Below are 21,549 nucleotides of genomic sequence, written 5' to 3' on the forward strand. Positions count from 1 at the left end.
CCGCTGTCGAGTCGCCTCCGACCCATAGCGGCACCATGGACACGTCTCTCCCAGAACGCTCCGCTCTCCATCTGCAATCGTTCCGGAAGTGGATCCGGAGAGTTTTCTTGGTAAAAATCCAGCAGTGGTTGACTTCCTTCCGAGCAGTCAACTTAAGTCTCCGCCCTCGACTCTCTCCCGTGCCGCTGCTGCCCAGCACGGGTGAGTTTTGACTTGTAGCCGGTGGCCTGCCACTCGCTAGCCGCTGGCCAACCTAAGAATGGAATAGATATGCGACTCTTCACTATCCCTCCCGTAGTCGAGACTGCAGTGTACTGGAAACTCTCCAAGTGTGATCCTGCGAGGGGACTCGTAGGGATGGACTCCCCCAATTTTTGTTAATGCCGCTCCCGATCTCAAATTGTCTTTTAATGTGTTTTGGTTCTTTTTCTTTTTCTTTTCAACAGTATCAAATGTTTGGATTGGGAATTGGGAATTGTGGGAAACGGGGTGTCAGGGAAGAGCAGGGGGTGGAGTGGAAACAGGAGAAGCAGCATTAGTTACCGATTGTTGTATCGGTCTTTTCTCTGATCGCCTTGCCTCCAGCTTTCTCTCTTTCAGTTTCTACTTCACTGCGCTGCCCGGCTCATTTTTCTAAAACATTGCTTTGCACGCGTCACCTGAATCCTCAGAAACTTCCAGTGGCTACCCATTTATCTCTGCATCAAGCAGAAACGCCTCACCATTATTTAAGACATTCGATCAGCTTTCTTGTCCCTACTTATCCTATTTTCCCACTATCATCTCACCCTAAGCCCCCTTTCCTCTTCTCCCATTCCCTTCGGTGTCGCCCTGACTTACTTCCTTAATCCATCCCCTTGCCCAGGTCCACAGCACTTATGTTCATATCTGCTATTCATTTATTTATATTAATGTCTGTCTCCCCCTCTAGACTATAAGCCAGTGCTCGGCACAAAGTAAGCGCTGAACAAATACCGTCATTATTAAGCTCGTGGGCAGGGAATGTGTCCGTTTATTGTTCTGTTGTACTCTTTCAAATGCTCAGAAAAGTGTTCCGCACATGGTAAGCGCTCGCTAAACACGACTGCCTGATTGACCCACACACTTCACTCATAATAATAATTGTGGTATTTGTTAAGCGCTTACTATGTGCAAAGCACTGTTCTAAGCGCTGGGGGATACAAGGAGATCAGGTTGTCTCACGTGGGGCTCACAGTTTTTTTTAATCCCCATTTGACGGATGAGGTAACTGAGGCACAGAGAAGTTAAGTGACTTGCCCAAGGTCACACAGCTGACTAGCGGCGGAGCCGGGATTAGAACCCGTGACCTCTGACTCCCAAGCCCGCGCTCTTTCCACTGAGCCACGCTGCTTCTCATCTAACGCCAACCTACTTGCCGGTCCTTGTTCTCGTCTCTCTCGCTGTCGACCCCATTGCCTGAGACTCCCTTCCTCTTCACATTACAGAGAAGCAACGGGCTCTAGTGGAAAGAACACAGACCCGGGTGTCGGAGGCCCTGGGTTCAAATCCTGGATCTGCCGACTGATTTCCGGGTGACCCCGGGCAAGTCACGTAACTTTTCTGTGCCTCGGTTTCCTCAACTGTAAAATGGAGCTTCGATGCCTGTTCTCCCTCCTTCTTAGACCGTGAGCCCCAAGTGGTAACGGGACTGTTTCCAACCTGATAAACGAGTATCTACTCCAGCGCTTAGAACCGTGCTTGACACAAGGGAAGCGCTTCACAAATACCATAAAACAAACTGAACGGAACGAACATCCAACAGTCGCCGCTACTCTCCCCAACTTTAAAACCCTGCTAAAATCGCATCTCCTTCGAGAAGTCTTCCATGACTAATCTCTCATCTCCCCATACTCTTCTGAATCCCCCTACGCGTCTGAATCCACACCCAGTAGGCATTGGGTACTCACCACACCGCCCACCTCCACAGTATTCATTCAGTCAATCTTAGGGGCATAGCTTTATACTACCTGCAATTTATTTTAAGGTCCGTCTCCCCAACTAGATTACAAGCTCCTTGAGGGCACGGATCCTTCCGGAGAAGCGGCGTGGCTTAGTAGAAAGAGCAGGGGCTTGGGAGTCAGAGGTCGTGGGTTCTAATCCCGGCTCCGCCACTGCTCAGCTCTGGGCAAGTCATTTGACTTCTCTGTGCCTCAGTAACCCCATCTGTAAAATGGAGATTAAGACTGTGAGCCCCACGAGGGACAACCTGATCACCTTGTATTTACCCCAGTGCTTACAACAGTGCTCAGCACATAGTAAGCATTTAACAAATGTCATCACTATTATGATTACTTATTCAATCGTGCTCTCTCAAGTGCTTAATGTGATGCTGTGCACACAGTCCGGGTTCACTAAATAGTTCTGATAGATCAATTGATTGTGTGACTATTTTGGTCCATCTTAAATGAATTCTCCAGTAAAAATATTGGCTCCTTTCAAGCTGCCAAGGAGAAGGAAAAAATCTGACCTAACTCACCTACATAAGAAGCAGCAGGGCGTAGTAGATAAGAGCACGGGCCTTGGAGTCAGGGCACGGGTTCAAATCCCAGTTCCACCACTTGTCAGCTACTTGACCTTGGGTAAGTCACTTCACTGGGCCTCAGTTACCTCATCTGTAAAATGGGAATTGAGACTGTGAACCCCACGAGGGACAGGGATTGTGTCCAAACCGACTGCTTCACTCTAGTACAATGCCTGGTACATAGTAAGCGCTGAACAAATACCATTGTTGTTATTATTACTACTATTACTCATCTATAGAAGAGGAAAATGTCAATGATGCTTCCCGCAATACATTTCTATCCCAACTGGGACAGGACCAAGTTTCAAGACAAATGACAAATGCATGTGATGCTTCAAAATTAGAAGCAAAGTCGCCTCAAAATTCAAGTTCCTTTTCACTGGACCAATGCGAAGACAGTTTCCCCTCCTGAGTTTGTGATTCAGCCCAGTGTCTTATTCATTCTCCGTCCAGCTGCTTTATTAAATTGGGCTGGGCTGGGCTCGGGGACTCTCCTTGGGCACTTAGTAAAGATTTCCATCTACAGTACTGGGCATTGCTTAAAAGCTGAGGAATGAATGTTCATTTCCAAGAGAGGGAACTGCCTATTTAAAGAGCGAGGTGCTGGGGGTAATCGGCATTTACGTGTGAAGTGACACAGAGGCTCCAGAGATATATGAAAACTATAGTTATAACTTCCAAGACCATAGCTATTCTAACAAAAGGCAGGTTTGCAAACAAAATATTTGTTTCCTAAAATAACAGAATTGTCCTTCAATTAGAAGCTAAATCTTTTTTCCTTTGTTAGTACAAAAAGGCCTCTTTAATAATAATAACTGTGGTATTGGTTAAGCGCTTTCTATGGGTCATGCCCTGCCCTAAGCGCTGGAGTGGATACAAGTAAATCGGGTAGGACACGGTCCCTCATAATAATAATGATGATGTTAAGCGCTTACTATGTACCAGGCACTATACCAAACACTGGGATCGATACAACAAATCGGATTGGACACAGTCCTTGTCCCACGTGGGGCTCAGAATCTTAATCCCCATTTGAAGGATGAGATAACTGAGGCCCAGAAGTGAAGTGACTTACCCAAGATCACACAACAGACAAGCGGCGGAGCCGGGATTAATAATAATGTTGGTATTTGTTAAGCGCTTACTATGTGCCGAGCACTGTTCTAAGCGCTGGGGTAGGTACAGGGTAATCAGGTTGTCCCACGAGGGGCTCACAGTCTTAATCCCCATTTTACAGATGAGGGAACTGAGGCACAGAGAAGTTAAGTGACTCGCCCACAGTCACACCGCTGACAAGTGGCAGAGCTGGGATTCAAACTCATGAGCCCTGACTCCAAAGCCCGTGCTCTTTCCACTGAGCCACGCTCCTTCTCCAATTCTCCTGGATTAGAATCCAGGTCGTCCTGACTCCCAGGCCCGTGCTCTGTTCACTAGGCCACGCTGCTTCTCTAATGTGTCTATTATATTGTTGAATATATTGCATACATATTGTATTTGTACTGTAAAATGATAATAATGATGATGGCATTTGTTAAACGCTTACTATGTGCCATCCACTATTCTAAGCCCTGGGGTGGAGACAAAGTAATCAGGTAGTCCCACTTGGGGCTCAGAGTCTTCATCGCCATTTTACAGATGAGGTCACTGAGGCACGGAAAAGTGAAGTGACTTGCCCAAAATCACAAAGCTGACAGAGGCAGGATTAGAACCCACGACCTCTGACTCCCATACCCGTGCTCTCACCACAAAACCATGCTGCTTCTCCAATGTATAGTGTATATTGTATTTTGCACATTAATAATACTTATAATGTTGGTATTTGTTAAGCACTTATTATGTGCCAAGCACTGCTCTAAGCACTGGGGTAGATACAAGCTAATCAGGTTGTCTCACGTGAGGCTCAGCTTTAATCCCCATTTTAACAGATGAGGTAATTGAGGCGCAGAGGAAGGGAAGCGACTTGCCCAAAGTCACTCGGCAGTCAGGGGCAGCGCCAGGATTAGAAGCCAAGTCCTTCCGATTCCAAGGCCGGTGATCTTTCCACTAGGCCACGCCTACAAGATGTTATATTACACTCTCCCGAGCACTTAGTAAACTGCCCTGCACACAACATTTAATAATACCACTAAATGATGGATGGATTTATTTTAGTGGCCCAAATGAAGCTGCAGGTGCCCCAGAGTGCTTCACTGTAAGATTTTTGTGGGCAGCAAATGTATCTATTGTTACATTTTCCTCTCCCAAGTGCTTAGTACAGTGCTCTGCACCACAGTAAGTGCTCAATAAATACACTTGGACTGACAGTGTGACATCCCCCCTCCTCCACTTGTCAGCTGTGTGACCTTGGGCAAGTCACTTCACTTCTCTGTGCCTCGGTTCCCTCATCTGTAAAATGGGGTTGAAGACTGTGAACCCTTTGTTGGATGACCTGATTACCTCGTATCTATCCCAGCGCTTAGAACAGTACTTGGCACATAGTAAGCGCTTAACAAATACCAACATGATTATTATTATCTTTACCTGGTATGCATCAGAGGACACCATCACCAGGACACGAACAGATGCCCTCCGGGCTCTCGTCTTGGTCCAAGCCGTCCCGGGGCCCGCCCTCCTCAGGCCTACTTTCCCGACGACGAAGAGGTTGGGACCGTTTCTCGTCCAGCCCGTTATCTCAGAAGCTGACGATTCGCCACGAGGTTCCTCACCTTCGGTGACATCAGGTTCACCGGAATTACTCCGCAGTTCTTCCTCTCCTCTTGGTTGGTTTCCCCTTCCAGCCCTCCATCCGTCCGTAGAACACCATTCTGTTTCCCCAGTCATTTTCTATCAAGACCGGCCCCGCTAAAAAATGATGGCGGCAAATAAGCCGAATAGGAATTATTTGAAGAGATGAAATTCTCCAATGCAGTGGAAAGCACACATACCATCTAATCGCTTTCATAAAGGCATTAATGATAAAGGAGATTATTATATGTGATTTATTAGGGACCAATAAGGTTGTTTTAAAAGTACTATGGAATAGTCTATCCTAAGAGTGAAGACACATTTTACAACGAGGTTACTTGCGACGAGTAATTCAGGAAAAATAGTTTAATGGAGATACGTAGGTGTGGCCTATGCCTTTTATCAAGTAAAATGACTCATTTGGGGGAGCTTAAAGAAACATTTAAACTTATTCCAAATTTACTACATAGATCGCAGACTACTCTAGCAGCAGATAGAATGATTTATTCTTTACTAAGGCTTCAGGCATTAGAAAAACCGAACTGATGCATCTCGCCAAAACACGTTCTTGAGGTTAACTTCCGCATTGTGCTATTTTCTATTTCTACTCTGGAATCTGACAGCAAAATAAGAAAGTATTATATGATTATTTGAAATCTGTTCGGGTGTAAGCCTGCGAGTTCATGAACATTATTTTCTTTCGACCACCTAACAGGGAGTCAATTCTTTTCCCAGAGTAGACTGACCTTTCCGATAACCAAACTGAGTTACCGTACCTCATGTTCGATTTTAATCACTCTACATGCATTCACTTTGTATTGTAGCAATTTATTGAAAAGTTTTTGATGTCATAAATAAAAAAGGATAGATTTAACTTTTACTCCACAGTCAGAATCTCTAAAAACTTTTGAAATCTTTTAGAAATAAAAACTATACAAATTTAGGCTAACCTATTTAAATATTTCAGAAAAGCAGGGGCTACCAACAAAAACACATTTCTAATTTCTATCAGTATAAAAATCTTCAGTACAATTAACATAAATATGAAACACAGATGGATTCACATATCTCAACAGGATGTTACCCTGAAACCAATCTAATTGGCTTCTTTACACTTTCTCTTTCTTGAGTTTTCATTAAATTCTGGCGACTGGGCTTCTTGCAGTTGCGTCTTCAGCTTTTTCACGGAAGATGAAATCCACTCTTCGGAACTACATTGAGAGGAAAAATATGGATTATATGTTTCGTGATAAACAATACGATTCCACTCTAGGCTTTAGAACACGAGAAGGAAATTTAACATCGATGTACTTTTGTAATTATTTACCAAGCATCGCAGCAAAAAAATTCTTTCAAAATGAAATGTCGAGAGACATAAGAGTATAGTTAAATTGGACCGTCACATTATAAATTGGAGATGTTTCTTTTATGAGTCACGGCTCCTGCCACTTTTACAACCATTTAAAGTCTTTTAAATCACTTCTCTTCATTGCTACTCCTCCCTCTAGACTTGGGGGCAGGAGACAGACATATCTACCGACTCTTTTAAATTGTACTCTCTCAAGGGCTTTGCACATAGTAAGAGTTCAATAAGTACAAGTGATTGACTGATTTGACCATCTTTGGGTCAACTGCATTATTATATGCACCCAACTCATAAGGTGGCCTAATTATTTCACGCATCGGGGTAATTAGTTCATCCCCAGGGTTCCTAATGAAATCAAAATCCAAAATATTGGAAATTTTCTCCAAAGCCTAGCGGCGACCCAGTCTCGAGCACAAAGATTCCTTAATTCCACTGGGTGCAACTCTCCCCCTTGGTGCAAATAAAGTATAACGAAAATTCTCCTGAAGTAGGTTGGTTCTTGCATTTTAATTCCAGAGTCAGAATGGCCAACTCAGACAGCTAGGTTTGACACTGATCAATCAGTGGTACTTACTGAACGCCTTCCGTGTGCAGAGCACTGTGCTAAGTGCTTGGAAGAATACAATACCACAAAGTTGGTAGTCCTGTTTCCTGCCCTCGGGGGAGTTTTACAAGTCTAGAGATAATTTGATTTTTGGTGATAAGTATAACTGATCAGGAGCAGAATTTGTCCCCACTGAGCCCAGGGCCAAGCTACCGAACTGTTCCTCTCTTCCTGACTTTCATAGTCAAAGGCATTGGAGAATTATGATTTCTGGAGGTTTCCTGCCCTGTCTGGGATCACATCTAACCAAGCATGTTGGATTGTCCTTTCCCAAACGCTCAGTACAGTGTCCTGCACACCGTAAGTGCTCAATAAACACCACCCATGGATCGATAATCGTAGGACTTGGAGTGGAACAAGCCCAGGGGAGTGTTCTAATTGTGAGCTGCCATTTCCATTATTTATGGTTGATGTGGTGTAGTCTGGGTAAGCCCCCTCCTAAGATCCGTTCGGATGCTTTTGGGAGTTGTTTGGTAAGAAGAAGCAATACCGAGAACAGAGCGTTTGCTTGGTGAGGCTCCCAAAAAGTCCAATTTTTCTTTGAAATCGAGTGCTTCTGCTGATGCAGAAACGTATCCTTGCATACAAATAGAATGCTGTAATATAATTTTACTAAGGCGGAAACAAGCAATGCACACTCATAGGAACTTGCGAAACAAGTACCATGTTGACAGAAATAAAATGCATATTTAGAAGCAGTTACATTTCTATGTAGGTATTTTCTACTCATGAAAATTTAGCAATATTATTACTTCACACGAAATACAAGAATTAAGTTCCTTTTTTGACACTACAAAACTACACATTTTAAACAGTGGACAAAGAGTAGCATTTGAAAGTTACTGAATATACCCTTCCTCCATTTTTCTCTGTTTCGCATGGCTGGTTTGAGGACAGAATTAAAAGCATTACTCTTGCTGGATTTCAGTTGGTGTAGGAATTTTAAGTACCATTCTACAAATGACCACGTCCAGCGGGCTGAAGAGTTGCCTACCACGTATTAGGCAGTCTTGGAGGATTCTGATTTCCCTTATTTGCAAAATATCAACATTATTTTTAATTAAAACTATATAGCGTATGTAGTTTCAACCTTTATCGGTTCATATTCACAGTTAAAGCTGGCCCAACTCGAAGTAACGTGGCATAGTTAAGACAGAAGAGAATGTAGAAGGCTATGGGTGGTTCACTAAAAGTAGGACAGGTTTGGTTTTGACAGAAATAGAATGAGAAAATTTGCTTAGAAAGGCCCAGTTAACCACCGCACCTACCGCCATGATATAAAACCGTTACCAGGAGCGCTGGCAATTACAACGTGTTGATGTATTTAGTAGGGAGTCTGATTATTGTCCCAGTGAACATTTCAAGGCGGTTTGGAATCGCAATGTCTCATTGAAAGCACACCACATATATTCCTTTGTTTTCTCAAGTTCCAATATTGAAATAGTCCCCACCAGAGAATGCTCAACTTTGATGATGGAGGATTGCCACCAGCAATTTTCTTAGATTAATATTGTGCTAGTGAAGATAAGTGTGCTCCTGTATCGTTGAGACCGACCGGCTAGCACCATTCCGGTGCTAGTGGAGGTGTTCAAGAATCCTTGTTCGTTTCTGTCCCTTCGCTCCTCTGTAGGACTGAATTTGGAATGATGCTTGGTGAAAATCAAATTCCCAGAGATTCTATTTTATTCTACACTTAAGTTAGAAGTTTTACATTATTGGTTTCTGGCAACATACAAGTCGACCAAATCTCACCCTCCCTTTTCTTTGGGGTATTGTGGAAAAGAACCAGAAAACACCAACTTTTATGCAAGTGTCACAGGGGCGAGCAAGAGGCCTTCAATGACTAAACCCTCTTTTCCCCCCCCGACTCCCTCTCCCTTCTGCGTCTATCCCTGTGGGTATTTAGCATTCACCCCACCCTCGGCCCCACAGCAATTATGTACTTATCTCTAAATTATTTATTTACATTAATGTCTGTTTCTCTAGACCGTAAGCTCATCATGTGCAGGAAATGTGTCTACCAACTCTGCTGCATTGTATTCTCCCAAATGCTTAGTACGATGCTCTGCACACGGTAAGGGCTCAGTAAATACCACAGATTGATTCCCACAATTACACACGGCTCCTTTTCAAGATCTCACTTTCGCAAGGTGCCCAAATCTGTCCAATGTGATGATGTTGATGTCCACTGACTCAGCTGAATCACTTTGAGGTTGATGTTTACCATCCTTTGTCAAAGGCGGTTTAGAAATTAATCAGTGTGGGAATCAAAGGGTGGGTGTCAGACAAAAAACTTCCATTTCATTTTACAATGGCTTTCCATGAGACCTATTTTAATTAAGACTTTAAAAGTTTCTGATTGTTCATTATAATGAATTCTTTTCCCCCTTCTGTACACTTTGGCTGATCAGCTTGGTTGAGAATCTTTGCACTGGGGTGAAGTGGGAAAAACATTTTAAAATCCCTCTTTCAAACAGACCGGTGTTTTCTCTGTTAAACTTGGGGCCCCTAATCTTTCGAAACCAAGGGGAAAATGTTTATTGATTATGTTTTTCTTGCAGCTCCCCAAGTTTTTGAAGAAGCTATTATGGTAATGGTAGGCTTAATGTGTTAAATGTTTAGACATGATTGACATGCCACTAGTGCAATAGGTAGCCACAATTTTTATTTTTCTTGGCAGGGGGAGATCCCAATTTTTCACCAAAACAAAATCTGTTACCTTGGGAAGGAAAAAATAGCTCTTTCCTTTGGAAGTTAGCTTCACGTCTGGGAATGAGTTAAAAAAAAGAAATTCACAGTCTTCCTTATGACGTTCTACAGTTCAACTGTTTCCCCTTTAAAAAAAGGTGTTTCTTATTCGATAAAAATCACATATGCTGGCATAGAATACTTTCACCCACACAGTCCAACACCTACGAGTTTCTCAAACAGGCATTAATTATATGAATTTGGAAATCGGATGGGCCTCTCCACTAATGTCTATCAAAAACAGCGATTTAAAAAAAGCATTTTGAAAAATGTTTACATAGCATTAAGGCTGAGACTCACAAAAACAAGTGTCGGCAAAACCAAAAGATTTCTATATCAAAAACCAACATATTGCACATACTGCATATCAGCATAAGCTTCTAACTACATAACCAGTAATCTAAAATAGTACTATTAAGTCACGTGTGCAGTGCGGTACTTTGACGTTTTGGTGGGCAACCTTAATATCGGCGTCTCCAGACATCTGTGCTTTGACATCCTGATCCTGAATTCTGCGTTTAACGGTATTCCCTCACGTTTACTAATACCTACAGTCTAGACCCATTGCCAACAGTTCACCACGGCTGAAACGGCAGGTATCACGTGTTCGCGCGAGCAGTCCAGAATAACGGTTTGTTGTCCCGAAGCTTGATATGAGAATATGGCCCACATTGTTCCTCAGGAGGAGAAATGGCCAGGTTGTTCGGTTCGCAGTCATTGCCACGTTGGCCAAATGTTGTCAGGGCATTTCTCCTTTTTGGCCCACGCGGGAGACGTGACAAACGAGCCGTTAAGATGCCTGGGTTACTTCCAGGAAAGACCGATTTGTCCAACGAAGTTCCCACATTTGAATGGGTTGCTTCCAGTCCCGCCTGGACACGCATAGCAAAATTCGTGCCCCTGGGTCTTTGAATTGTCCCCAGAAATGTGCAGTCTGGTAAGTCAACCTCTTTGCCTGCAGAAGCAGAGCTGTAGAAGGGGAGTGCATTCTTAGTGAGACCAACAGCCCCTCTGCCACTTTTCACACATCTGTTTTGGTTATGAGCCTAGGCAAGGGACACGGAGAAGAAAACAGATTAGGTTTCGCCCGCCACCGGTTTCCTCTCCTGAATCTCCTGGACGACACCACAGAGGATGAATGTCGGTATCGTCAGGCAGCGACTCAGCAACCATCACCACAACGCAAATCTCTATTCGCAGACATTTCTTCACATGCACATTAGCAAAATTCTATTTCTAATGCTAAGGTGTGTAAGTGGGGAAGTTTTAATACTGGGCCCTAGAGAAACCTAGATCTTTCATCAAAAGTCCAACGGGAGCCATTTGCTTTTGTCACGAGTCCTTATTTGGAAGACATTCTAACCTATTTTAGGGTTGTCCCAGATGCTTCATAATAATAATGACAATAATGACGGCATTTTTTAAGCACTTACTATGTTTCAGGCACTATACTGAGCGCTGGGGTGGACCAGGTTGGACACAGTCCCTGTCCCACTTGGGGCTCTCAATCCTCATTATACAGATGAGATAACTGAATCCCAGAGAAGTGAAGTGACTTGCCCAAGGTCACGCAGCAGAGAAGTGGCAGAGCCGGGATTAGAACCCAGGACCTTCTGACTCCCAGGCCGGAGCTCTATCCACTATACCATGCTGTTTCCCAGGGATGTAACAGAGGAAGACGGGACCAAAGAATTCCAGACACAGTTCTGGGGATTGCCTGCCATCTTCCAAACGCGCTCTTTAGTGGAGTCAGTCACCTCTTGATGTTCGATCCTTGAATTCCGGTCATGAAATTTTGAGGTGATGCAGGTGTAATCTTTCTAAATGCAATCCTGGCCGTCCTTGGAGAAAGTACCTTTTGGGTCTAAATGTTGGATGCCAAGACAGTTCTCGATTTTACATTCTTTTAGCTTGGAACAGAGGCACTTGACCCTCTATTGATGCTCAGTGCCAGGGTAAGACATTATATTAGGATCACGATCACTAAAGCTAACAGCAAAAGGACATTATTCCTTCTTAGGGTGATATGTAAGACTCTTTCCAAATTGCCAAGAACAGAATGACTATCCAATGAAAAAATTTCTTCAAATCAATATCGCCTTCTTCAATCTGACACGTACCAAAGAACATGGCCTTAAGAACAAGTATCTCGTGTATTTTCTGGGCCTAACTGGGGACCCGATAAAATGTTGCCGACTGAGCGATGGCAAGGTTTTCTTCTGGGACTGAGGATGGATTTACACAAATACAATTAAAGATAGCCAGCTCTTCCTCACCCCCCTCAAAAAAATGACAGAGATGTGCCTTTGTAATGAAATGAAGTTATATTTCAGGTTCAGCTGACCAGGGTACGAAACACCTACTACTTTTGCAGGGTGCAGACGTCCCAGCTACCGTTAGGCCCAATGCTCTGAAAAAATGCTCACATCTGCATGAATCTCGGCAGCAGCAGCAGTAAGAGAGGTTAGGATCGGATCCTTAATGGCCGATACCAGGCCCACTTAGTTGAGCGCAATATGCATCTGCACCGTCAAAATCCAGATGGATGATCAGGGGTAATGGAAATAGCTCAAATTTCTATATTTCGAGACCTACCCTTTCCCCTGGACAGTGATTTCTACTGTGAAGCAGCGTGGCTTAGTGGAGCATGGGCTTGGGAGTCAGAGGTCTGGGCTCTAATCCCAGCTCTGCCACTTATCAGCTGTGCGACTTTGGGCAAATCACTTAACTTCTCTGGCCTTCAGTTACCTCATCTGTGAAATGGGGATTGAGACTGTGAGCCCCATGTGGGACAACCTGATTGACTTGTATCTATCCCAGTGATAGAAAACTGCTTGGCACATAAGAAGTGCTTAAAAAATACCATCATTATTATTATCCCTTCATTATACAGCAGGGGCTTCATGGATTCCTCTGTGGGACTCAGGCACCCTCCAAACTACAGCACAAAACGGACTTTTGGCTTCTGTACAGGGATGCCGTAGGCAACTCACTAGGCAGAGAGAGAGGACTGGATTTCAGCTGCAGAGAATCAATTCCTACTTCCCCAACCTAGTGGATGAAATTCAGAGCCAGCTCTTTGTTTCATTGTAATACTACTTAATAATCATGGTGCGATTGTTCCCCACTTACTATGCGTCAAGCACTGTCATAAGCACTGGGGCAGATGCCATCGAACGAGTGGTTATTCTGAACTTGGCAACGTTTCTTACAGAACAACAAATGGACACAGAATATGGGACGTTTGAATATGCAAACTTTAGGCTGGAAGAATCTCCTTTAAATAAAAGGGAAGGGAGGGTAAGGGACCTGCTTAGTCTTAATGACGGAGTTCCAAGGAATTTCATATCATACTGAGTAATGGATCCAGTAAAATACTTCACGCCAAGAAGAGTAAAAAAGCCCTCCCTCTTCATATCCGACAATTACTCTGCCCTGCTTCAAAGTCTTTCTGAAGGCACATCTCTTCCAAGAGGCCTTCCCTAAGCCCTCCTGTCCTTTTCTTCAACTCTCTTCTGCGTCACCCTGACGTGCTCCCTTAATTCATCCCCCTGCCCCAAGCCTCACGGCACTTATGTCCATATCTGGAATTTATTTATATTAATGTCTTTCTCCCCCTCAAGACTGTAAGCTAATTGTGGGCAGGGAATGTGTCTGTTATTCCAAGGAATTTCATATCATATCGAGTAATGGATCCAATAAAACACTTAATGACCAAAAAGAGTAAAAATTCTGTTATACTATACTCTTTCAAGCGTTTAGTACAGTTTCCTGCATACAGATAGTACTCTATAAATACAACTGACTGACTAGGGTGTGGCTTAAAATTTCAAAGAGCACTACTCCAAGAGTTTGTGAAATTTTACTGCATGGACCCGCTTCTGACGTGGCTCACTGGAAAGAGCACGGGCTTTGGAGTCAGAGGTCATGGGTTCAAACCCCGGCTCTGCCACTTGCCAGCTGTGTGACTTTGGGCAAGTCACTTAACTTCTCGGTGCCTCAGTTCCCTCATCTGTAAAATGGGGATTAAGACTGTGAGCCCCACGTGGGACAACCTGATTCCCCTGTGTCTACCCCAGCGCTTAGAACAGTGCTCGGCACATGGTAGGCGCTTAACAAATACCAACATTATTATTATTCTGAAAAAATACATTTCTTGAAGTCCACGGATCTGTTTCTAACACATTTAATGGAGATGACAAGCAGGTACAAAATGAAGATAATGGAAACCTTAAAAATAACTTACAACCTGAGATAGTTCACTAGTCTCCTTCCCAAGAAAGCATCTTATCTTTCTTTTAAGGAACCAACAAGGAAAATTAGAACTGGAAAGAATATGACAAGGAATCCAAAAGGGAAAGCGAGCTTTTACAGAAAGCAGAGAAGGCGGGTCTTGGTTGTTCAACGCTATGAAATAAATCTGGGCAGGTGGTGAAGGAGAGCAAAAATACACTGTCAAGCAAGGTCTAAGCCTCACTCACTGAAGCAGCGTGGCTCAGTGGAATGAGGCTGGGCTTGGGAGTCAGAGGTCGTGGGTTCTAATGCCGACTCCATCACTTAGCAGCTGTGTGACTTCGGGCAAGTCACTTAACTTCTCTGGGCCTCAGTTACCTCATCTGTAAAATGGGGAGCAAGACTGTGAGCCCCAACTGGGACAACCTCATAACCTTGTATCTATCCCAGCGCTTAGAACGGTGCTTGGCACATAGTAAGTGCTTAACAAATATCAACATTATTACTAGTACTACTTATAAAGACACCAAATTAATTAGGGAAATATTGACCTTTGGCAAAAATCTCTTTTGGGTATAGAGTGGCTTGTGTACCTTTTTAAAAAAAAATCTACACAGTGATCACAAGGTAGATGTAGTAAAAACTGAGTTTAGTCTGAAAAGATGGAGGATGTTATTATTAATACATTTTTTTTTTTTAAAAAAAAAAGCTTTTTTTTTTTTTTTTTTTAAAGAACTTACTATCTGCCAGGCACTGTATTAAGCACTGGGATACATACTAGTGAATCAGGTTGGACACCGTCCCTGCCCACATAAGGCTCACAGTCTTAATCCCCATTTTGCAGATGAGATAACTGAGGCACAAAGAAATGAAGTGACTTGCCTGGAGGACACACAGCAGACAAGTGGCAGAGCCGGGATTAGAACCCAGGTCCTTCTGCCTCCCAGGCTATGCTCTATCCACTAGGCCATGCTGCTTTAAGTGCTTAGTACAGTGTTCTGCACACAGTAAACATTCATAAATACAATCGATTGATTGATATCGTCCAGGCAGATTGTTAAATCTTGCAAATCTCAATGATTTACAAGAATAGAGATAATCCAATTTAAAAGGCATCACTGAAAGAAATTAGGTTAAGACCGAACCACTTAATCGGACTATCATATTATGTTACCGGGGGAATAAAAATCATTCTTTTCAACAATATGAGAATAAAGCATGGTGATACAATACTCTTGAGAAAAAGGTCACTCGAGGGCTAGAGCAATGTGTATTTCTATAACTGAACACCATTCAGCTGGGGCATGCAAAAATCACCTTGAAAATGCTGTGTTTCCCTAGCAGAAACATGTCTGCAGCAAAACATTTCAAACCAGCTCCACACTGAATATGTGACTGGGTAAATTAGGGCAGTCACTGCCACCATTTACTTATTTTTTAAAAATTCCCTTCTATGAGTGATGGACCGACCTGGTTCTGAGGGCCCAGGGAAGGGGGAATGGCTTAAAATCGCCACCAAATCTTGTCAACAACTGCTATAAAACAAAATGGCCTGCACTGGCTCTCATCTCTTCCCCCATCCATCTCCCTCTCACCAAGCCTCTAAATAAACTCCTCAAATCGGCTGTTTCCAACCACTGCATCTTCTCCAATTCTCTCCTCAACCCTCACGATGACCAATCGCCTGGTCCCCACAATTAAGAGAGGGAGGAGGAAGCCAGGAGAGCCACTTCCATGGTGCCCCCTCCCCGAAGTGGACACCCAAAGGATCAGAGAAGGTTTGGAGAGGAAGTAGAGGGGAGGGTTGGCAAGAAGGAGGACTTCAGCCATCTTGAGACAAGGAACAGCGAGCTGTACTTCTGGTAGAGCAGGACACGGGGAGAACTTGTGGGGTGGAACCTGGATGGACACAGGGCACGGGGAAGGATCAGAGAGGATCCAGAGGCCCGGATTCTGGAAGAGCGACATTCCAGCCCCCTGAAGGGGAGAAGAACATGAGCCCCAGGATGACTGCAGGGAAGTACAGAGGGCCCTAGAGGGGAACTGCATTAGATCGGGAGAAAGCCTGTTTAAATTTATGTATGTATATTAATATCTCCCCCTCTAGACTGTGAGCTCGTTGAAGGCAGGGAATGTGTGTCTGTTTATCGCTCTATCGTAATAACAATAACGATGGTATTTGTTAAGTGCTTACTATATCCCAAGCACTTTTCTATGCGCTGACTCTTCCAAGGGCTTAGTCCAGTGTTTTGCCCACAGTAAGCACTCGATAAATACGATCGAATAACTGCTTGAATGAATAACAGTCTGGATGTGTTTGGGTCGTTTCCTTACGAAGAATACATTAAACACTGTAGAGATCCAAGATCTTAACATCTGCCTGTGGTAGGGGGTGGGGAGAAAGCTCTAGGTTCCAGAAAGACACGTAAGCTGGAGAGTCACGGGTGGGAGGGCTCTACCTCGCCGCCGACCCCTTCCCCATGTCCTCTGCCTAACTTGACACTCTCCCCCCCCGCCCCATGTAGCAAGACTACCTCTCTCCCCAATTGCAATGCATTATTAAGGCCACGTCTCCTTAGATGTAGACAGGCAGCGTAGCTTAGAGGAAAGAGCCCGGGCTGGGGAGTCAGAGGACGTGGGTTCTAATCCCGGCTCCGCCACTTGTCGTGACCTTGGGTAAGTCGCTTAACTTCTCTGTGCCTCAGCTACCTCATCTGTAAAATGGGGATGAAGACTGTGAGCCCCTTATGGGACAACCTGATTACCTTGTATTTACCCCAGTGCTTAGAACAGTGCTTGGCACAAAGAAAGCGCTCAAATCCCATAATTAATTATTATTATCTCCCCCAAGAGGCCTTCCCGATGAAGCCCTCTTTTCCCCATCTCACTCTCCCCCTGTGTCGCTCTGTACACAGGGTGACCTCTGTACATTTGATATTCACCTCACCCCCAACCCCAGGAAACTTGTGTACAGCTTTAAATGATATATAATTAATAATTTCTTTATATTCTTGTCTGTCTCCCCCTCTAGACTGTAAGCTCATTACAGGCAGGGAACGGGTCTGCTAATTCTGTTGTACTGTACTCTCCCAAGCGCTCAGTACAGTGCCCTGCACATAGTAAGCGTTCACTCAATACCGCTGGTCGACTGACTGATCGATCTGCGGGATTCCTGCGGCCGGCCCCGGAGAGGGGGCGGTGGGCTAGTTCCCGATGACCTCCAAGCTTTCGGGGAGACGTCTGGGTCCGCTGTAGAATGGTGACAGCGAGAGGAGTTCAGGGACTTGGGGTGCAGTGTGTAGGATGCCCCCAAACTGCGGTGAAACAATTAGACATCCGGAGGGCTTTAGGGTTAAGTGGGAGGCTGCCTAGGGTCTCAGGGCTGGCTGGGGGGGGCGGGGGAGGCTCCTTCGGAGGGGATTTAAGGCTGAACACCCCAGGAACAAACACCCCAGGAACCTCACAACCCTCAACACTCTATCTCTCATCTAATTATCAGACAGATAATTGCTCTTCCCCACTTCAAAGCCTTAGTGAAGGCCCATCTCCTCCTCCCAGGGCCTTCCCTGACTTAAACTTTCCTTTCCTCCTCTTCTTCCACTGCCTTCTCCTCCTTGTCCTGACTTGCTCCCTTCATTCATCCCCCCTCCCATCCCCACAGCACATATGGACACCTCTATTATTTCTTTCTTTCTTTCCTTATATCTTTGTCAGTCTTCCCCTCTAGACTCTGGGCAGGGAATATGTATGTAGTTTGTCGCATTGTACTATCCCAAGCGCCTAATACAGTGCTTTGCACACAGAAAACGCTCAATAAATATACTTGATTGAGCGAATGAACGCACTCTGGCTTTCACTCTCTTCGATCCACTGAGACCGTCTCCTCCGATTTTATCAGTGAACCCCTTCCTGCCCAATCTAACAGATTAGACTCTGTCCTAATCCTCCTGGACTTCACGGCAGCCTTTCCTTCTCCTGGAAACGCTATCTAACCTCAGTTTCTCTGATCCGGGCCTCTCTCGGATCTCCTCTCATCTCTCCGACTAAACCTTCGCAGTATCTTGTCATCACTGAGCCCAAAATAATGGCATTATCCACAACTGTTTAGACCCCTATATTCAGTATGACTCCAAAAATAAAGAAATAAATAGTGGCATTTGTTAAGCACTTACTATGTGCCAGGGACATAAGCCTTGGGGTGGATCCAAGCAAATCAGGTCGGACACAGTCCCTGTCCCTTGTGGGGCTCCGAGTTTCAATTCTCATTTTACAGATGAGGTCGTCGAGGCCCAGAGATGTGACGTGACTTGCCCAAGGTCACGCAGCGGACAGGTGATGGAATCAGGATTAGAACCCATGACCTTCTGACTCGCAGGCCCGGGATCTATTCTGTCGGGTGCTCCACAAACCATCTCCAGAATCCAAGCTGCCTTCTCCCACTAACACCGCCCCGACACCAAAACTGCCCCGACACCGGTCCGGGAACTTTTCATCCATTCATATTTACCGAGTGCTTACCGTGTGCAGAGCTGTGTACTAAGCACTAGGGAGAGGACAATAGAATGATAAGACACACTTCCTGCCCACAACGAGTTTACAGTCCAGAGGGGGAGACAGACATAAATATAAATAAAATTACAGATATGTACGTAAGTGCTGTGGGGCTGGGAGAAGAGCAAAGGAAGCAAGTCAGGGTGACGCAGAAGGGAGTGGGAGATGAGGAAAGGGGGGGCTTAGTCTGGGAAGGCCTCTTGGAGGAGATGGGCCTTCAGCAAGGCTTTGAAGGGCAGGAAGAGTATACTTGTCATGCCCCAATTTGACTACAGATTCAGCTTCCTCACAGATCACCCGGCCTATTGTCTTTCCCATAGAGAAGCACAGAGAAGCAGCGCGGCTCAGTGGAAAGAGCCCGGGCTTCGGAGTCAGAGGTCCTGGCTTCGACTCCCGGCTCTACCGCTTGTCAGCTGTGTGACTTTGGGCAAGTCACTTAACTTCTCTGTGCCTCAGTCACCTCATCTGTAAAATGGGGATTAAGACTGTGAGGCCCATGCGGGACAACCTGATTACCCTATTATCTACCCCAGCACTTAGAACAGTGCTGTGCACATAGTAAGCGCTTAACAAATACCAACGTTATTATCATATTATAGAGAAGCAGCGTGGCTCACTGGAAAGAGCACGGGCTTTGGAGTCAGAGGTCATGGGTTCGAACCCCGGCTCTACCACTTGTCAGCTGTGTGACTTTGGGCAAGTCACTTAACTTCTCGGTGCCTCAGTTACCTCATCTGTAAAATGGGGATTAAGACTGTGAGCCCCACGTGGGACAACCTGATTCCCCTGTGTCTACCCCAGCGCTTAGAACAGTGCTCGGCACATAGTAAACGCTTAACAAATACCAACATTATTATTATTACTATTATTATCATTATTTCCCCACTCCAGTCTACACACATTCATATACTACTCACTGAGCCTTGTTCTCATCTCTTGGGAAGCAGCGTGGCCTAGTGGAAAGAGCACGGGCCTGGGATCTAATCCCAGCTCCGCCTCATCCCGACTGGGTGACTGTGAGCCAGTCACTTCACTTCTCTGTGCCTCATTTCTCTCATCTGCAAACTGCAGATTCAATGCCTGTTCTTCCCAGTTAGATTGTGAGCCCTGTGTGGGACCTGATTATCTTGTACCCACCGCAGCGCTTAATGCGGTGCTTGGCACAGAGTTCATCGCTTAAAAAAATGCCACAGTCATTATCATCTCTCGCTAGTGCCCTCCCTTCTGTCTGGAACTCTCTCCCCCTTCATATCTGGAAGACCACTGCCCTGCCCCATCTTTAAGGCTCTTTGGAAATCACATCTCCTCCAGGAGCCCTTCCCTGACTAACCTCATCTTCCGACACTATTTCTCCCTTTATTGCTACTTTGGCACATAATAAGGTTGGTATTTAAGCGCTTACTATGTGCACAGCACTGTTCTAAGCGCTGGGGTAGATACAGGGGAATCAGGTTGTCCCACGTGAGGCTCATATTTAATCCCCATTTTACAGATGAGGTAACTGAGGACCAAAGAAGTGAAGTGACTCGCCCACAGTCACCCAGCTGACAAGAGGCAGGGCCGGGAGTCGGACTCATGACCTCTGACTCCGAAGCCCAGGCTCTTTCCACTGAGCCACGCTGCTTCCCGATCTGCATCACTTAAATATTTGAGTACTCACACCCTAACACAGCACTCAAGTTTGTACCTTTATAGATACACACATAAACAAATACCATTTTACATGGTTTAAAAAATGGTATATAAAATGATATCTGTTAAGCTCTTATTGTGTGTGAGGCACTGTTCTAGGCCCTGGGGCAGAATCAGGCTAATTCAGGTTGGACACCGTCCCTGTCCCGCAAGAGGCTCGCTGTCTTAATCCTCATTTTCCAGATGAGGTAACTGAGGCCCAGAAAAGTGAAGTGACTTGCCCACGGTCACAGAGCAGACAAGTGGCAGAGCTGGGAGTAGAAGCCAGGTCCTTCTGACTCCCACATCTGTGCTCTTTATCAACCCGGCTACACGACTTCCCTTTAAACTTTATTTTTCTTTACCCGTGGTTTCTGTTCATTCTCGGCACCCCCATTAGACTTGTATGCTTCTTGGGGTCAGAGTTGATATCGATTGATTCTATCGCACTCCCCCGAGTTTTGAGTACAATACTCTGCACACCACTGGTATTCAATCAATACCAATCAATCAATTCAATCAATCAATTCAATCAATGAGAAGCGGCGTGGCTCACTGGAAAGAGCCCGGGCTTTGGAGTCAGAGGTCATGGGTTCGAATCCCGGCTCGGCCACTTGTCAGCTGTGTGACTGTGGGCAAGTCACTTCACTTCTCAGTGCCTCAGTGACCTCATCTGGAAAATGGGGATTAAAACTGTGAGCCCCACGTGGGACAACCTGATTCCTCTGTGTCTACCCCAGCGCTTAGAACAGTGCTCGGCACATAGTAGGCGCTTAACAAATACCAACATTATTAATCAATACGACTGACGAGAAAGAATGAAAGAGAACCAACTTATTCCTGGTTCTTTCCTTCTGGGAACTGGCAAGACTTTACGTTCTCTCTAGGCTGTGAGCTCGCTGTGGGCAGAGAATGAGTCTGTTATATTGTACTCTCCTAAGCACTTAACACAGTGCTCTGCACACAGTAAGCACTCGATAAATACAATTGACTGATTGAATTACAAAGCGGTGTGGCTGAGGAGTCCTCTGACACAACTTCTGTGGTTACTACCGCTTCGGCCTCGTAAGAAGCCGTCTTCCCGTCTCTCCCCGTCTCTCAAGCCCGCAA

The 21,549-nt window shown here is 45.0% G+C and overlaps 1 protein-coding gene across 2 annotated transcripts in view; it reads right to left on the bottom strand.

The window, feature by feature from the left end:
* Positions 1 to 6,073: 6,073 nt before the first annotated feature.
* The window catches only part of SMCHD1 (structural maintenance of chromosomes flexible hinge domain containing 1), a 131,057-nt gene continuing 115,581 nt past the window's right edge, over positions 6,074 to 21,549 (bottom strand). The window contains exon 48 of one of the 2 annotated variants that reach the window (XM_029066197.1): positions 6,074 to 6,477. In XM_029066197.1, coding sequence (XP_028922030.1) covers positions 6,363 to 6,477 — 115 coding nt within the window. In that variant the 3' untranslated portion in view covers positions 6,074 to 6,362. Of the gene's footprint in view, positions 6,478 to 9,882; positions 11,031 to 21,549 lie in introns of those variants that run through there. The other variant, XM_029066198.2, reaches the window with a different exon arrangement.

Source organism: Ornithorhynchus anatinus, chromosome 5 (genome assembly GCF_004115215.2).
Source record: "Ornithorhynchus anatinus isolate Pmale09 chromosome 5, mOrnAna1.pri.v4, whole genome shotgun sequence".
Lineage (NCBI taxonomy): Eukaryota > Metazoa > Chordata > Mammalia > Monotremata > Ornithorhynchidae > Ornithorhynchus > Ornithorhynchus anatinus.